Source organism: Cetorhinus maximus, chromosome 2 (genome assembly GCF_964194155.1).
Source record: "Cetorhinus maximus chromosome 2, sCetMax3.hap1.1, whole genome shotgun sequence".
NCBI lineage: Eukaryota > Metazoa > Chordata > Chondrichthyes > Lamniformes > Cetorhinidae > Cetorhinus > Cetorhinus maximus.
The window spans coordinates 99,257,001-99,276,217 of record NC_135880.1 but is presented as its reverse complement, the minus strand read 5'-3'; the positions used below and the strand labels follow the sequence as shown (position 1 = coordinate 99,276,217).

Sequence of the window (19,217 nt, the reverse complement as noted above, 5' to 3'; positions counted from 1 at the left end):
ATTATCCTTGTATGCCGACCCCCTTGCAGTATTGGCCAACATGACATTTGCCTTCCTAAGTGCTTACGTTACCTACATGTTAATGTTCTGTGCTCCTTGTGCAAGTACATCCAAGCCTATCTGCACATCAACATTTACAAGCTTCATAGCTTTTTTAGAAAAAAAATTCTTCTCATTCTTACGGCCAAAGTTAATAACCATGCACTTCCCCACTTTTTTTTACTCCATCTGTCACCTTGTTATCCACCCACTTAACCTGTCAATATCATTTTGCAGCCTCTCTGCATCCTCCTCAAAGCTTGCATTCCTACCTAGCATTGTGTTATCAGAAAATGTAGGTACATTTCTCTTTGCCCAAGTCATTAATATAGATTGTAAATAGCTGAGGCCCCAGCAACTGATCCTTGCAGCACTCCATTAGTCACGGTCTGCCAATTTGAAAATGCTTCATTTAATTCTTTGCTTCCTCTCCATTAACCAGTCCGCTATCCATACTAATATGTTACCCCCAACTCCACAAGTGTTTTATGTTTTTTTTATTTGTTCATGGGATGTGAGCTTCAATCGTTAGGTCAGCATTTATTGCTCACTCCTAAATGCCCTTGAGAAGGTGGTGGTGAGCTGCCTTCCTGAACCACTGCAGTCCATGTGTTGTAGGAACACTCACAGGTAAGGAAGGGAGTTCCAGGATTTTGACCCAGTGACAATGAAGGAACAGTGATACAATTCCAAATCAGGACGGTGTGTGGATTGGAGGGAAACTTGCTGGTGGTGGTGTTCCCATGCATTAGCAGCCCTTGTTCTTCTAGTTGGTAGAAGCCATGGGTTTGGAAGGTGCTGACGAAGGAGTTTTGATGAATTTCTGCAGTGCATCTCGTAGATGGCGTACACTACTGCTACTGTGCGTTGGTGGTGGAGGGAGTGAATGTTGAAGGTGGTAGATGGTGTGCCAATCAAGTGGCTGCTTTGTTCTGATGGTGTCCAGCTTCTTGAGTGTTGTTGGGGCTGCACTTATCCAGGTAAGTAGGGAGTATTCCATTACACTCCTGACTTGTGCCTTGTAGATGGTGTACGGGTTTTGGGGAGTCAAGAGGTGAGTCACTCTCTGCAGAATTCCAACCTGTAAGGTGGGGCACCTTATTGAATGCCTTTTGGAAATCCAAGTATCCAACACCTATCGGTTCCCCTTTACCCTACTAACCACATCATCAAAAAGCTCTAGTAAAGTTATGAAACATGATTTCCCTTTCGTGTAACCATGTTGACTTTCTGAGCACACTATAATTTTCTATGTGCATTGTACGACACCCTTAATAATAGGTTCAATCATTTGCATAATGACTGATGTCAGGCTAACTGTCCGTCCTTCCTTCCTTGAATAATGGTGTTCTGCTAATTTCCAATCTGCTGGGACCATTCCAGAATGAGGAATTTTGGAAAATCGTAGCCAGCGTACCCACTATCTCTGCAGCTATCTCTTTTAGACCCCAAGAAATAGGCCACCAGGCACTGGGGATTTGTTGAATTTTAGTCCCTTAAGTTTCTCCAGTATCTTTTCTCTGTTAATATTACTTACCTTAATTTCCTTACTTTTTAGCTCCTAAGTTACCTCTATTTTTGGTATGGAACTTGTCGTCTTCTGTGAAGACAGACACAAAATATTTGTTCAATTTCTGTCGTTTCCTCATTTCCAATGATGAATTCTCCTATCTTTGCCTGTAAGGGACCAATGTTTACCTTGGCTTTATTCCTTTTTATATAGTTGTAAAAACTCTTACAATCTGTTTGATGTTCCTGGCTATTTTACTCCCATAATCTATTTCTTTTTTTATCACATGTTTGGCCCTTTGCCGGTTTCTAAAACGCTCCCAATCCTCAGACATGTGACTATTCTTCGTAACATTATAAAACTCTTATAATCTAATACTATGCTTAACCTTCTTAGTAAGCCAAGGATGGATCTTTCTTGCTGAATTTTTGATTTTCAATGTATTTTTGCTGAACATCAGCTGCTGCATCAATGACCTTCCTTCCATCATGATGTCAGAAGTGGGATGTTTGTTGATGATTGCAGTGTTCAGTACCACTCACAACTTCTCAGATAATGAAGCAGTGCGTGCCCACGTGCAGCAAGACCTGAACAACATTCAGGCTTGGGTTGACAAGGAGTGAGTAACATTCATGTGACAGAAATGCCAGGCAATGATCATCTCCAACAAGAGACAATCTGCCCTTGAAATTACTGGCGTTGCCATCGCTGAATCACCCACCAACAACATCCCAGGGTTGCCATTGACCCCAAACTTAATTGTACCAGCCATATAAATACTGGCTACAAGAGCAGGGCAGGGGCAGTGAACCCTGTGCCGAGTAATTTACCTCCTCACTACCCAAAGCCTGTTCATTGCTTACAAGACACAAGTCACAAGTCATGAAATACGCCACACTTGTCTGGATGAAGACAGTTCCAACAGCACTTGAAATTCGATACCATCAAGGACAAAGCGGCCTGCTTGATTGGTATCATGTCCACCACCTTAACTCCTTCCTCCACCACTGGCACACAGTAGCAGTACCATCAAGATGCACCACACCAACTTGTCTTTGACAACACCTTCCAAACAGCAACCTCTGGCACCTAGGAGGGCAAGGGCAGCAGACATGTGGGGAGACCAAGACATGAAAGTTCCCCTCTAAGCCACACACCAACCTGACATGGAATTATATCACTGTCCCTTCACTGTTGCTGGTTCAAAAGTTTGGACCTCCCTTCCGAATAACACTGTGGACGTACCTACATGACATGGACTGCAGCAGTTCAGGAAGATGGCTCACCATCTCCTTTTCAAGGGCAATTAAGGATGGGCATAAAAGCTAGTGTTGCCAATGGTGCTCGTGTCAGAATTTAAAAATATGTCCTGATGAAGAGTCAAATGGACTCGAAATGTTAACTGTCTTCCTCTCTGGCAGATGCTGTCAGACATGCTGAGTTTTTCCAGCTATTTTTGTGTTTGTGTTAAAAATATGTTCATAACACGTTAATTGTGAAGGGCTCCTTAATTATGCAGAGTCTATCCTTTTGAGTTTTCTCTTTGTTTTTTGAAAAGTTGGCAAACTTTTTTGCAATATTTAAAGAAAACTTGCATTTATATTTCACCTTATTACCAGTTCTCCAAGTGCTTCACATATGAAGAATTTAGAGAGCATGCAATGGGATCTTTAACGCCCAGCCGAATGACTATGGCAAATCAATAATGCCTCATCTGAAGAACAACTCCAACAATGTTGCATTTCCTCAATGCTGCCTTCAAGTACCAACCTAAATTATTTGCTGCAGTACTAGATTGGGAATTGAACACCCAGTCAACTTACTCTTGGAAAAAAGTACACTAACTGAACAAATTGCATGTTAGATGTTTAATACAAGTGAGGTCAGGAAGTCTGTCAAATGCCCAATGATTTGATAACAATGAGAGAAAATGGCTTAGTCTCAAAAATGAAGCATACTGCTTCCCAAATACCAGTCTGTTTTTCTCTTGCATATATTGTACCACAGGCTTAAATCTTGATCATCCAGAGACTGTGATGTGAAGATGTTCATTTATTTTAAGAGATTGTTTTACTATAAATTGCCAGCCCCATTATTATTTGCTTTTAAAAGGAGTGTCATTATAAATTATTTTTATTTCTTTTTAAAGGTGTTTGCTCCTCTATCTGCAGCCAGGCAGGTAATTTGCTTCTAGGCTTCTGCTAATATTTGCCTAAACCTGGTTGCTGGAAGGTATATGAATAGTGCAGGTAGCTCATCAGAAATTGTTCCCTGTATCACCAGGTGCTTGGCCTTATTTTTTACTACAGTTGAGATGGAATATATTCATATTTGTAGATGAACCATAAATAAGAATGCAGACTGATGTCCCATTTTAATTATAATTCAAATCCTGTGTATTTAAAGTTTGTGGTTTGAATTTTGGAATATATATATGTCGTCTTACCTTCAATGACAATCCTGTAAAAAGAATATAACAAAGCAACAACGTTTATTTATGCAGCACCTTAAACATAGATCACAGAGGCATATTCAGACAAAAATGGGTGCAAAAATACTGTACCTTACAGGACCTCAGGATGTCCCAAATCATTTTGTAGTCCAAGTTACTTTCTAAAGTGTAGTTACTGGTGTAGGTAGGACCGAGGAGACTGAACCATTGTTCACTAATGAAGGCAGGTAAAAACAGAAAAGATTAGTTCGAGCAATGACTGTCACGAATGGTTGTAGATGGGAAAAGATTACGGAGGTAAGGAAGGGCAAGGTCATAGAGAGATTTAAACACCAGGATGAGAATTGGACAGTGAGGGGCCAGGTGACAGTGTGGAGCAGCCAGTAGAGGTATGATAGATGAATGAGTTTTGATGCAGGGTTGGATATGGGCAGCAGGATTTTGGATGAGCTGAAGTTTATGAAGGGTTGAGTCTGGAGTTAACAGGCATGGATGAAGTACATGGGCAGAGGCAGGCGTGGAGGCAAGCTTTATTATGGCGTTGGTAGCAAAGATCTTTTGATAAGAGTAGATATGGATTTATAAGCTCAAGTCCAGTTTGAATAGCATGTTAATGTTGCAGATAGTTTGGCTTAACTGAAACAATGGCAGGGGAATGGGTTAGAATTGTGAATGGGTTAGAATTGTTAAATGTACAAAGCTTATAGTGAGGCCAAAAACAATGATTTCAATTTTACTGGAGGAAATTTGGGCTCATCCAGGACTGGATAGTGGGCAAGCTGTTGGGCACCTGTGATGGCCCATGTGCTTTTGGGGAATACCTGTGTTTTATGTTGGGGTGGCTGTCCCTTTAAGAACTAGGTTTCTCTGGAAGATGATTTTTTTGTAAAATTAAACTTGCTTCCAGCAACTATCATGTGACCAAGCTGCCTGGGAGAGAAATAATTGTAAAGCAAAGGGGTCAGCAAGAAACTAATACTGGGGGGAGTAGATTCCTGTGTACGGTTCTGTTTTCAAGCAGTTTAGTTTTAGAACAAGCTGGCTGCATGGAATATGTCTTTCAAGCAGAATTCAGTTGAAATTTTGTGTGCTTGATAACACAGTTTAAAACCTTTGATGACTGAAGAACCCTTCTAACAGTGAATTGGAGTTCTGGGATAGCCAGGCTCAGAAGAGAGAGAGAGAGAGAATTCTAATGCAAGACTCCAGAGCTAAACAACTTTAGAACCAGGAGAGCTCTGACCCAAGGTGGCTACGCTTAAGATGCAACCAATGTCTGTGGTGAACTGGGCGTTTACAACTAGTGAGATGGTTGGAGGTAGTTTGCAGGGACAGCCTCGCTGGAAGTAAGTGGAAGGCCGATGAAATCTCAACCCAATTCGAATCTTTGAAACAGAACTCAGACCAAATAGTTAATCTTCCAATTTCTGCTAAGTATCTGACGTGAATTGTTGGGGGTGTAAATAAAGTAGTTGTAGAAGGAAATTCGAGTTAAGCTTGGTTTAGAGTACAACTCTGTTTATTGCACTTTAATGTAACTGACTGCTTAAGATAATGTAGTTATAGTATTCATGTCCTTTGATTTTTGTGTAGTAAAATTATCTTGTTTTAAACAGTGAACCTGGTGGCTTCATTTTTTAGTAAATACCTGGGTTTTCGGAACACCCCAGAAAAAAAAAACTTTACTGGTTTCTATTGAGATCATAACACATTGCAGATGGTTTGGAGGGTTGAAAAAGGTGGTTCATTGATAGAAGTAAGTGTCATGAGTGTTTGTGTGGAAACTGACTCCATGTTGATGCGTATTAGTGTTAAAGGGCAGCATGTAGTTTAGGGGAAGATCCAAGGACACGCAACTGGTAACAGTGTCAAGGTGGGGAGAAGTCATTGCTGGGAATGTCCTGGCTATTATTGATAGGGTAAGTATGGAAACCAAGCCAGGGCAATCCAGTATACTGAACATTGGAGGAAAGATGTTGGAGGATAATAGTTTTGGTTAACTATCAAAAGTTACAGTGTGGATTAGGGAGAATAATGAATCATGGTCACAGTCACAGGATGTCATTTGTGGCATTTGCACAGGCTATCACAGGTGTGGAAGACTAATTGGAGAGATTTAAACAAGGAGTTTCAGCAAATTCTCTGATTTAAAATTGAAGAACAAGTTCAAGCATGTTGGAGATAAAAGTTGGAGATGCAAATTTATTTGGGTAAGAAGAATCCACAACTCTTGTGATAGTATGGACATGATGTGAGCTAGGGGCGTTAACTTCAAACGCGGGTTGAAGAAACATTTAAAAACATATTTGATTAACGGTTGTTGAGCAGAATGAATGCATCAGGCTAAAAATTGGTCTGCAACCTTTCTTTTGAGTGCAGGAGTCATGATTCACAATTGCCCACATCTGATCCTGTTGAGACAACCTTCTTGTTGCCCCTTTGACTCGGTGAGAGGGCCTAATAGCCAATGAGGCGAGCACATGTTCTAGCTAGCCTCCAGCTTTGAAAGACATTCTGTCCTGCTTAAAGGAGAGTAGCGCTGACAGAAAGGAAGCTGCTGCTGACTGCCATTACTGAAACTGGTTGTAATTGATGGAGCAGCAGGGCAGAGAGAGGTTCATGGATGTGGTGCTGAAGGCCTTAGCCATAGAAGTTAACAGGAGGAGAGAGGTCATATTTATGCAGGGGGTGAGGGGAGTGGGTGCAGGAGACCATCAAGAAATGTCCTCGAAAGCAAATGGGAGCAGTTAGACCAGGCAGATCAGTGCAAGGAGTCTGGCACAGAATCTGGCAGCAATGCTTGGAATAAGTTCAATGACCTCAAGTGTGTGGTCAAGGTCAGTGAATTCATCTTCAAAGGACATTACATATGCAGCACACCACCATACTCTCATACTGCTCAGTGTACCACATTCCCATCACTCTCCCCTTAGTAGTCAGGACTCAGGCCTTTCATTCAGATACACTGCCTCACCACAGACACCTTGCATGATGCCAGCCTCATATTCATCTCTCGCTTCCTATGCCACCCGAACACAGTAACACAATCATTGATGCTTTCCCCTCTCTTTGTGCGACATGGTGGCACAAAACAAACACAAGCAGGCACACCTGATTCCTACGGAGGCGATGGTGCTCTGCTTCATGAGGCAGCTGTGACAGAGTTCATTGCATCCAACAGTGCTGAGAACATTGAGGAGGACAGTATGTTACTGCCTTATGCCTCTTCTCAACTTCCACCTCACCCTCAAACTGCATTCTGGCATGAAGTGAAGTCTGTTGTCATAATCAACCTATTGCTTTCCATCCCATGTCCTCGTCCCTCATCCCAATGCTCCCCTTCTAATTTTCTGATTTCTGGTACCCAAAAACTGCTGCCTGGTCAGAGAGCAAGAATCACACTAGTGATGAACAAGCATAGTCATTTGATCTGACACTCTGTCATCAACTCAGATACTGGCACGCTGTGTACCTTAGAGGGTAGCAGAGAGTTGAGATCTGCACGGAGTGAGTCACCAGGTGTTTTAAGGGGCTGCATTGAGACGAAGAGGAAAGAATAGCTTGTATGCCAGCTCTCTGGAACACAAGGCCACAGACGAGTTCTGCTGCAGTAGACTCAGATGAGGACTTTGATGGACCAGCATACCAGAGAATGCAGATGATGTACACTGAAGTGCTTGGTGTATTGACTGGCCTTTCAGACAGCCTTCTGTCACTGTTTGAGAGCATGGTGGAGTCTAGCTCCAACTTGGCATGGATCTTTGTGCAGAGTTTGGAACACATCCTTTCTAGCATGGAAGTAGTGGCTAATCCCATGAGCTAGCCGTGCTGCAATATCTGGTGTCCACTGTCTTAGCTTTCACTACACCACACCACTCATATAGATCCATACAGGCTCAGACTTTTAAAATTCTTTCACAGGATGTGGGCGGCGCTGGCTAAGCCAACATTTATTGCCCATCCCTAATTGATCTTGAGGAGGTGATGGTGAGCTGCTGCCTTGAACCACTGCAGTCCATGTTGTGCCTATGTGTAGGCACACCCACAGTGCTGTAGGGGAAAGAGTTCCAAGATTTTGACCCAGCAACAATGAAAGAACGGTGATATATTTCCAAGTCAGGATGCCCTGTGGCTTGGAGGGGAACTTATAGGCAGTGCTGTTCCCATCATGATGACTGCTGCCATCATGGCTGTGGATTTCAGTGCTCAAAGGGACATACAGGGTCTCCTGACAGTCCAACAAATGTGCTCCATCAGATTACTGGGTGTTGAGGTGCCATCTTGTGGGAGTGGCAGTGGTTTTATGAAGCATCAATCTACTGGCCTCTTGCAGGATGATGGCATTCATGCTCCTGCTAATGCTCTTGCTGTTATTAGCAAGCCTAGATTGCTGCCATCCATGCCAAAATGGTACAGCCTGAATCTTGGCTTTTTAGACCCAGAGCTGTTTGAGAGCATTTGCAAGGCTGTCTGTGGCCTCTCCCAGTGAAAGTCAGTGGTCTTCCACCAGCTATGCTGCATTGGAGCAATAAGACGAGCAATAACACAAGCACTAAGGGGTGCATTAGGGTGAATAGTTCTAAGTGGACATATTTTTCGATAAAGATGTCATGCTACGATTATTGATGACTTTTATTGCAGGATCCTTGCCAAGGTGACAGTGTGGTGGGGTACCCCTATGGATGGTCAATTGGGGAATGGTAGAGATGGTGAAGAAGAGATGTCCCCCTGTGGGAAGCAGAGCCTGAGCAGGTATTCTCACAGTCCATCTGAAATGAAAGGGTTGTGGCTGCTTCCTCCTTGCCTTGCCCACATCCTCTCGCTGGCCTCTGGTTGTCTAATGGCAATGTCTTGCACCCTAATGAATGCGGTGTTATGGAGAATGCCATGAGCTTGGAAACACCCTGGTGTGTACTGGAAGGTACCGCTAAGTGGTCCAGGGAGCAGAATAAATTCACAGTTTGGTGCATGAGGATTTCTGGTTTTTTGCATGGCTTTCACCATATACCCGATGTCCTCATGTGGTTGGGTGGAGGTGGTGGGTATCAGCTAAGCGTTGCATGAATACCCCTTGTCTCTGGTTCTTCTGGAGGCCTGACGACAGAAATGGCAGAATTCCTCAGGGCGAAGGCATCATGGCTGCTGTCAGAGTAGCAGGAAATCACTAATAGTATGCATGGATGCATGCCAACTGCACGTTGATAGAATGGTAGCCCTTGCATTTCCTGTGTGTCTCTCTGTTGACTTGGGGAACCCACAGAGCCTTGTGCGCAAAGTTGATGGGGTGGAAGACCATAAAGAATGCCCATGCCCTGGTAAAACCACATGTCTCCTCATCCTGTTTTTCCCTCCTTAGAGAGAAAACCAATTTAGGGCTTCCGGGAGGCAGCCTAAATGCAGCAATGAATGATGTACTTAGATGTTCCTTATGTCATCTGCTCCTGCTTGGAATAATCCAGTTGTGTAGAAGTTTAATGAGACTGTGACCTTTACAGCTACCGGCAGCACAGTCCTTGTTCAGCTGTGAGGCTGCAGGCCCTCTATTGTGTATGCCTGCATGCCATTGTAATGTAAAGGTGCTGTGGAGAGCAAGAGTTAACGTGAGACTGGAGAATTGCACCGCCCGCGGTATGATGTATAGAGTCACATGGAAATAGACTCTGAGACCAGTATAGAAGGAACCTGCATGCGAGCAGCACCATGCATGGCAATAACTGGGATCTGTACATAGTTAAGGATTGCCAATAAATGATTCATGCTTAAACATACAAGTCTTAAGAGCTCATCAATGAACCCATAACACAACACCTTGTTGAAGGAGGTGGCACAGTTCTGTGATCACCTTGTTGAAGCTGAGTCACTTAAGGCATTCCTACTGGGTGAGGTGGAGATATGAGAAGCGCTCTCTGAAATCCAAGGTGGCTAGAGCCTTTTGTTGGGGAGTTGTCCTCCTGCTGCCTTCACAGAGCTTCACCTCTCTGCAGCCTCTGTTCCATTTCTTGGTCATGTTGCAGACCCAGAGGTGCTAAAACTAGAGCCCCCAGACCTGCAGACTTGTATGGGTGACCAAATCGCCCTCCTGGGATGGATGCACCAATTTCCCCAATAGACTTCCAAAAACAAGCAGTAGTACTTCCAGAAACTTTGCCGCAGCAGAAGTAAGTCAAAAGCACCGCAACTGCAAGTTGGATAATTGTTCCTTTAAATAGCACTAGTTGTGGTTCCCTCATTTAGCTGAGTGACTAACACAGGCTTTCAGTGGACCTGTGCTGTCGAAGTTATGAAAACTTGCATCGAATCAGCAGGAATGGCTCATTGATGTCACCATGTGTCCTCTCCTGATGCCTCTGGTGTATGCACAGCATGTCAGCACTAGTGCCCTTCACAATGTGGAGGCGCAGTGCGGCCGCACTTTAAAAGGTCGTCAGCATGTTGTGCATTGTTTTCCGCTTCCATACCAGTGGTGCTATTTCGTGGCCATCATGTTATCTTGTATTCATGTTTTTCTACGCAAGTGAATTTAGGGGATGACTTACAGGACAACAATGAAGACATTTCTATAGGAAACCAGTCAATGTTTCAATATTGCATTGATCAAATTTGATGCTAAAACAGAAGAATTAGTAATAATGGGATGGTGATTGCTAGATAATGTGTGAAATTGGGAAAATATTAAGACAAAGATAGAACAATAATTGAAATTAGCACTGAACTAGGTCTGATCACTTTTTTTCAGCGTATAATGTTTTAGTGCTACTGTTTCTTGTTTGCATATGCATGTATCTGTCAGCTGGTGGTGTATAGTTTGGCTGCAAATAGTGTTTTGAATAATAACTTACCATTTAGCTTAGTACAATGAAGTTAAAATGTACATATAACTTGTTAATTATAATACCACGTACCTCATAAATTGAAGCAGATAATTACATGATTTCCTGGTGGCAGGCTAGATATAGATTATCAATAAACACCATCAGGCATATGTTGACTGATTCCCCTCTACAATGCACATGTACTCTCAAAATGAATTTTTATGGGGCTAAACACCAGACAGTAATCTTACTTTGTGGTTCAGATATTTACAGTCTACAAAATTAACATAACCCAGTAACCCAAGACCACTTCTTAATTTTATGCTAAATGTTTAGGGTTGCTTTTTTAATGATTATCATTGAAAAACATTAACATTATGTACATTCTGGAAAATGGTGCTTAACTGCATGAAGGACATTCTGCTGGAGAACAAAATGTTTTTGTCCACTTTTGACATACTTTACATAAAGAATGGCTATGTAATTGAGAGTGCGGTTGTTGGAGATGAGTAGGTTTTGTGTTGTGGGTTTGAGATTAGTCAAAAAAGGGTAGGCTAATATCCCTGTGACCTTATGTTTTCTTTGTTTGCCTTTAGGTACTGGTGAAAGTGGCAAGAGCACGTTCATTAAGCAGATGAGAATCATCCATGGGGATGGCTACTCGGATGAAGACAGGAAAAATTTCACAAAGCTCGTATTTCAGAACATATTCACTGCAATGCAGGCAATGATCAGAGCTATGGACACACTCCGGGTACAATACAAGAATGAGCAAAACATGGTATGAATTTTTTTTATGTTGTATGCAAACAGATCTTTGAAATATTCACAACCAGATTGTAATGTAGGATCCCTTCTCGCGAACAAAGATTTTGAGTCAGGTGACCAGTTATTGGAATAATCTTGCTATTCTTGAATATTCTCGAATTCAATGAGGTCAGGCTATTAAAGTTAGTGCAAATTTCTAAAATATATATTCCAAGACATAAGTATAAAATGTGATTCTCTAAGTGTCCCATTTATTTCTTGTAAATATTTTGCCAGGCGCACTTTGTTGACACCACCCCTATTATTGTAAAACAGTGAATTCCCAAATACCTCTAACAATGCCATGCTGTTGGTAAGTTGGTAAATTGGAGGCATACATTAAGAACAGGAATCAATGATCTTAAAGATTGTCGATAAGCTGGATATAAATCAAAAACAACTAAAAAGCTGCATGCCTGTGCATAAAGGGATGTGAGAGTTTATGATGCTGAATCTGAGAGAGAATATCTGGGACAAACCTGAAGTTTGTTGTTTTAGCTTATACAATAAGAAGAATCAAATGCATAACTTCTTGAAGGAGTGTGTAAAATAAGGAAAATGAAAGCAAAATACTCAGGATGCTGAAAATTGGAAATAAAAACAGAAATGCTGGAAAAACATAGCAGGTCTGGCTTGTAAGATTTTGATCATTTTTTGGATTTGTTGTTGGTCTGACGTAACACCTATGGATTGTATTTTCTTAGCAGTTCAGTTTAAATTTCTGTTAGCGAGACAATGGACACTCAAGGCAGCTGCAATACTTTACAGGATGGTATCTGTTATTGGTGAGAAAGTACGCAATGGTTTTATGACTTTAAGTTGCTTGAGAGCCTGTGTTTGAGCAGTTGTATGTTGTTTTAATTGTATTGTGAGCAGCTAAGAGTCTTTTTATGAGCTTTGAAGAAATGGCTAAAAAGTAGCTTGAACTCAGGATGATACTATCTTTAAACAAAACCCATGCATTGATTTAATTCATTAACCATATTTGTAGGGCAGAACATCTGTATTAGAGGGAAATTTTTATTTCTGTTTTGACATTATGGTAGCAGGTGCTTTTAACAATTGATCTTAATGGCTTTAGCATTTGTGGAAATGGGTTAGGGTACATTGATGTGAATGTTTACGATAGGTATACTATTGACAGGAGGATGTGACATTGTTGCAACTGCCCTGTATCTAAAGGATGTAGCATGTGTTCACAATGCAATGTAAACTCTGGCAGCCCAGGAAACAAGGGATGGACATTTGTCTTCAGTCCATATGACTCTAGTTACAGAGGTGGGGTGACACCAGATGACCTGCACCCTAAGCTGAGAGGTGAATTTGGGCTATTTCCAAATAAGGGATTCTGGAATAATGAGGAATGGGGATAAAAGTTGGAAATTTTGAATTTTTGATGGAACAGTGTTATCATGGCTTCTGTGGTACGATTCTTAAGAAACAGTTCAGCATCACTTCAGAGACAAACAAAGAGAAAGACATCACTGTGCTGGCAACACTCAAGGAATCCAAGTCCTTGGGGGATAAGAAACTTCCATGTTGTCTTTACTGTTATTTTTGTGAAGTATATGTAAATCTTGTTTAACTTCTACTTGATCATAAATATTAGTTATTCATACCTTGTTAGGTCAGGCACAGCTGAGGACCCTTGTGTTAGAAATTAAAAACTCGGAACTTAAAGATTTTAATACGAAGGGTTTTATACCTTGAAATGCTATACTCGTACAGGCAGTACCTATGGAGAGAGAAACATAGTAAAAAAGGAAAAATAAGGAAACCTAGCAGAAGATGAAAGCAAAAAACTGTGGATACTGGAAATCCAAAAACAAAAACAAAAATACCTGGAAAAACTCAGCAGGCCTGACAGCATCTGCGGAGAGGAATACAGTTAACGTTTCGCGTCCGTATGACTCTTGAAGAGAAGTGAAATGTAGCTGGTTTTGGGGGGGGGGGGGGGGGGGGGGGGGGGGGGGGATGTGGGGGGATGACGACGACAAGTAAAGCTGGATAGAGGGCCAGTGATAGGTGGAGATTGCCAAAAGATGTCATAGACAAAAGGACAAAGAAGTGATATTAGCTAAGAAATGTGCTAATAGGTGACATTAAGGGTAGAAATGTCGCCTATTAGCACATTTCTTAGCTAATATCACCATCATCAACACCTCTTTGTCCTTTTTGTCTATGACATCTTTTGGCAATCTCCACCTATCATTGGCCCTCTATCCAGCTCTACTTGTCCCACCCCCCGCCTTAAACCAGCTTATATTTCACCTCTCTTCTATTTTTCCTTAGTTCTGTTGAAGAGTCATACGGACTCGAAACGTTAACTGTATTCCTCTCCGCAGATGCTGTCAGACCTGCTAAGTTTTTCCAGGTATTTTTATTTTTGTTTTTTGCCTAGCTGAAGATGGTTTGTTTCTAAGCATACTCATAACTTGTGTGGCTGTGTGATCTGGACACCACAGAGATGAATTTAACTGAAATATTTTTTATCTAACTATAGTGCCAAAAGAGCTTTTGTAGTCATGCAGTGGAACTTTTCACAGAAGGCTGACCTTAGACAGAGATGTGATAATGATGGACTTGCAGAGTATTGCATTTATATGGAAAAAGACCCATGCTACTGACACTAGCTGTAGGGATACAGGTTTGTGACAGTTGCTGGCAACCTCAAAATAAACTTGGCAGATTTGCTAAGATGGCCACTGGAAAGATCCAGATTTTTTTTTTTAAAAGGCCTTCACGGCCACCATTTTTGAACTTGGTTTAGTTCATTCATTGCTTGGGGGATAAGGATGAGATCGCATTTGATGACTGCACTTTATTTACAAAAATACTTTCACAAATGTCAGCTCACTGCTTTTCTATCATTCTTCCACCTCTTCAAAGGAACAAAATCTGCTTCATTGTTCCCATCCCTCTCAGTTTAATCGTGATCTTGTTAAATGGCAGAAATTACTTGAAGGGCTAAATGACCTACTCCTGTTCCTATGTTCCCTAGAGAGTTAATTAATTTCACAGAACACACATACATGTTAACAGTCGGTATTTCATACTTGCAGTTAGTGTTTTGATGGCCTGTTTGGTGTGTCAGCGTTTTGTAATACAATCAATGGAACTGGGCCCAGTGTGCACCCCTGCCCCTGAATCTGATGGCTGCTGCACTGGGTAAGTCACTTCCCTCTTTAAGCTGCTCCCAATACTACTGGTATGGATTGCTGGCTCTGTGTGCTGGAGGTGGGAACTCATGCCTCTTGCCTGAAATATTTTAGAAAATGCAGTTAAATTACTCGTTAAAATTAGTCTATTGCAGGAGCTTGCAATGTGTAGTTCTGGAGCCGCATGCACCCCTTTACCTCATTTAATATCTCTCCCATCCACTTTCAGTTTGATTGCGTTAACATGATAAAGGCCTAAGCAAAAAATGAATTGAGAAAAGAAAAAACTGTGTTTTTACTGTGGTAATATAAGTCTAATTATTATCCTGCACTTTATGGTTTCAAATGATTATTTTAATGACAAACATCATTGTGCTCTAAATAAACTTGTCTGAGTGGTATTGTTACACCACATAGCTATGGATAGTGCCATTGATTTGAGGAACAGATTTTATTGTGGTACCCATTATTGTTTTTAATATAGCTGAGATGATAAATTATTCTGACAGCTTCTAATAGCATAATGTTTTTATTATGAGAATCATTAGTTGAGAAAAAAGCCTTAATTCTACAGCACCTTAAGCCGAAGTTTGTTTTAAAGATGACTTTACTGGCAAAATTATAGTTTAAAAACAATCCCCATCAGAACACATCAGAGTTTGGTCCATTTTAGTTCTGATTCTATCGATACATAAATTCAATATATGTATTGAGTTTTTATAGTAAATTTTGCATTCTAGCAGGGATACTTAGCAATTTGACAAGTATTTAGTTTTCAAATGCCAAATATTTGTCTTGCAGCTCCCAAGTTTTTATTTTGGGTAAATTTAAAAAAAAAAGACTCTTCAGGTAACAAAGGTTGCCAACCCTTGGTCTGTTGCAAAAGTGTTCAACCTTCTGAGATCCACGTTAGATACTTGTGAGCAATGTATGTTTAAATTGTATTGAGTTGAGCAGAATCAATATGAAATGCTATTTATTTGAATACCCTGGAATTTTTTGGCCATGCTATTTATACATCTGCTTATCTCACTTTCATTCTTCCCTCCATTTGTTTCGGTTGTACTTTGCTCCTTCACTTCAATGCCTGTCGGCTTTCCTCCAAGTCAACCTCTATTCTCCATAACTTAATTTCCTTCCTTCTTACTACTTTGCTTCTCTCCACCCCTTTTACTTCAATCTCATTCTTTCTTGCTACTTCCACTTGCATTTATTTGTGTCACTTTCTGAATCAGGATGTATCTTTTTCTCCCTTCATCTCTCTAATCCTTTACCACCTCGGATCAATCACTTCACTGCTCACTCTCTCCTCCACTAAAATCTTTCAGTTTTTTCACTTTACTCTCAGTCCTGCTTTAGTTCATCTCCTCTCCTCCACTTCACTCTTATGCCCATTCATGTTTCCACTCAGAATCTCTCATTCTTCACTTCTGTATGTGACCACTTCTGCCAGTCCAGCCTTTCTCTTTTCCTGTCTCCTCCTCTTCCCTTATTTCAACGTCTCATCCTTCACGTGTGTGTGTGTATTTCTGTACCTCTGCTCTTTTTATTTTTTTATTTCCTCAGTCCCTTTATTTTCTTACTCCTCTTTCCTGTTTATTTCTGTAACTGTTGGTGGGAAGGAGTAGCAACACCAAGCCTCATTTGAGTTGGCAGATTAAATCAGCTCCCTTGGCCACAGTGGTTAGGATATGGAAGAAAGGGATACTAGAGACAGAGACATAAGCTGGGGATGAAGTCTAAGAGGTTCTGTATGGTGGCCTTCAGTGCAGGGTGATGCAGCATGCTGGCATCCTCCCGCTTAGCCTTGAGCAGCATATAAGCTGTCAACTGCTGCAATACAGAAGAGGTAAAAACTCCTGAAGTGATGTCAGCACAAGGTAATGAGCTAACTGGTGAGTTTCTTGTTTTTGCCCAGATCAAGGACAAGTTTTAAGTCTATTTCTGGTAAATTTAGATAGAAGTGCATGCAGCTCTTTACTATCTCATTTAATATCTCTCCCATCCTTTTCCGGTTTGATTGCATTAACATAATGAAGGCCTAAACAAAAAATAAGTTGAGAAAAGTAAGAACTGTGTTTTTACTGTGGTAAAAACACAATTCTTACTTCACAGACGCTGCCTGACCTGCTGAGTATTTCCAGCATTTTCATCATCTATTTTAGATTTCCAGTATACCTAATTTAGACTAAAGTGTGGCAGAGTAGGCTGTCTGGACTGTAGTACATGGGAGTTTATGGACAGCAAGATTGTCCCAAGTGAACACATCTGCAGTGGACATCTCCATCTCTAATCTCTCAGGCTTCGTTTCATTGAGCTGCAGTATGAGTTGGGACGCTAACACATAAGGGAGGGGGAGCAGGACCTGCACAGATTGCTCTAGACTTTGATCACATCTTGTAGAGGTACAGATTCAGACTTGATTGTGACTGCTGGTGTACAGAGTAAGGGGAATCCAGGTGAGATAGACAATGCAGAACCACATATACTGATCCTATCCAGCAAGTACAATATATTTTGTACCTGTGAGTGGAAGGATAAAAACTATTGAACGGGATGTCAGATTGAGCACCAGCCATGTTGGAACAGGAGGCTGTTCAAAGGGATGAGGGAAGAATGAGTCATGTGTTAATTGTAGATGATGCAATAGTTAGTGGGATGGAAAACATTCTTTGTAAGCAGGATTCAGAGTGCACATGGTTGGCTGTCTACCTGGTGCCAGGGTGAGGGACATCTCAAATTGGTTTGATAGTATATTGTTGTGGGAGGGGGGGAAGAATCCTGTCATTATAGTCCATGATGGGATGAACAACATAGAAAAGAGTAGGCAAGAGGCCCTGTTTGGAGAGTTTAAGGTATTAGGATCTAAATTAAAGGACAGGATCTCAGGTTATAATCATTGGATTATTATCTGAACCATGCACAAATCGGCATTGGGGTGAACAGATTAGAGAGGTGATCATGTGGTTGAAGGAACGGTGTGGGAACAACATTTCTTGGAACAGCGGCACCAGTACTAGAGCAGGAAGGAACTGTGTGCTGGAATGGGCTCAACCTAAACTGGGATAGGATAGGGCAGTCACATGGACTTTAAATTTATAGATAATTTAACTATTATAGATAATAGTTCAAAAACAAACTGAAGGGGAGAGATTAGAGTAACAGTTGAAAATGGTGCTTACAGCACTCGAGACAAAGGGAAAACAAAAAGATGTAGAAGAATTAAAATAGGAAAGAGAAATGGGGAAATATGAGAGTAAAAACAGGATAGGATGTGTGGTGCAAGAAGTACATGGACTGTAAGGAACAAATTGAATTGCATGCTCAAAGTCACCTTGGAGGGTATGGCATGGTAGCCATTACAGAGACATGGCTGCAAGGCAGTCAGGACTGGGAACTATAATGTCTACAGGAAAGATAGGGAAAATGGTGGAGGGGGAGAGTAGCCTTAACAATTAAGGATGAAATCGCTTCAATGATAACAGAAGATATATCGAGCTAAGGAGACTGTGGAGACTTTATGGGTCAAATTAGGAAATAGAAAAGAGTTAAGTGGGAGTCAGGTATAGGACACTATATTTCGATCCCTGCCCCCCACCCCACCCCCACTAGGGCCATCTGTCACTTGCTCATTCTGCTTTCTAATCTTATTGTCACCATTAGCGCATCCTTTAGCTAATATCACCACCGTCAACACCCCTTTGACCTTTTGTCTATGACATCTTTGGCAATCTCTCCTTTGCCTCCACCTATCACTGGCCCTCTATCCAGCTTCACCTATCCAATCCCCCTTAAACAGCTCATATTTCACCACATTTCTATTTCTCTTTAGTTCTGATGAAGAGTCATATGGACTCGAAACGTTAACTCTGTCTTCCTCTCTACAGATGCTGTCAGACCTGCTGAGTTTTTTCAGCAATTCTTGTTTTTGTATAGGACACCTAGTAGTAGCTTATATGAATCCTGAAATTTGACAGGCAGGTCAGACAGGTAGTAAAGGCAGTGTGATTTTCATTGGTGATTTTAACTTTCATGTAGGTTGGGACAAGTAGACTAACACGTGTCATAAAGGTAGTGAATTTCATGAGTGTGTCTGGGATAATTTTATGAAACAAAAGGTCAGAAAATCAAAAGGAGGCAAGGCCATGTTAGGTTCAGTAATGAGTTAAAAGCCATATTTAATTAACAGCCTCTAAGATTTTGATATTAATTTTAGTGTTTGTTGTTGGTCTGAAGTAACACCTAAGGCTTTTATTTTAACCACTTTTTAAATAGTTAAGTTTGAATTTCTGTTAGACAATGGGCAGTCAAGGCAGCTGGGACACTTTACAAGGATGGCAGCTGCTGCTTGTGAGAAACCACACAGTTGATTTATGATTTTCAGTTGCCTGAGAGTCTTGGTTCGAGCAGTTGTATGTTGTCTTAATTGTATTGCGGGC

General features: G+C 41.3%; 1 protein-coding gene across 1 annotated transcript in view; it reads left to right on the top strand.

Annotated features, from left to right (window-relative positions):
* Window positions 1-19,217, top strand: part of LOC144696184 (guanine nucleotide-binding protein subunit alpha-14) — a 174,823-nt gene that overhangs the window by 76,550 nt on the left and 79,056 nt on the right. The window contains exon 2 of the mRNA XM_078567527.1: window positions 11,410-11,594. Within this exon, the coding sequence (XP_078423653.1) occupies window positions 11,410-11,594 (185 nt within the window). The remainder of the gene's footprint in view (window positions 1-11,409; window positions 11,595-19,217) is intronic.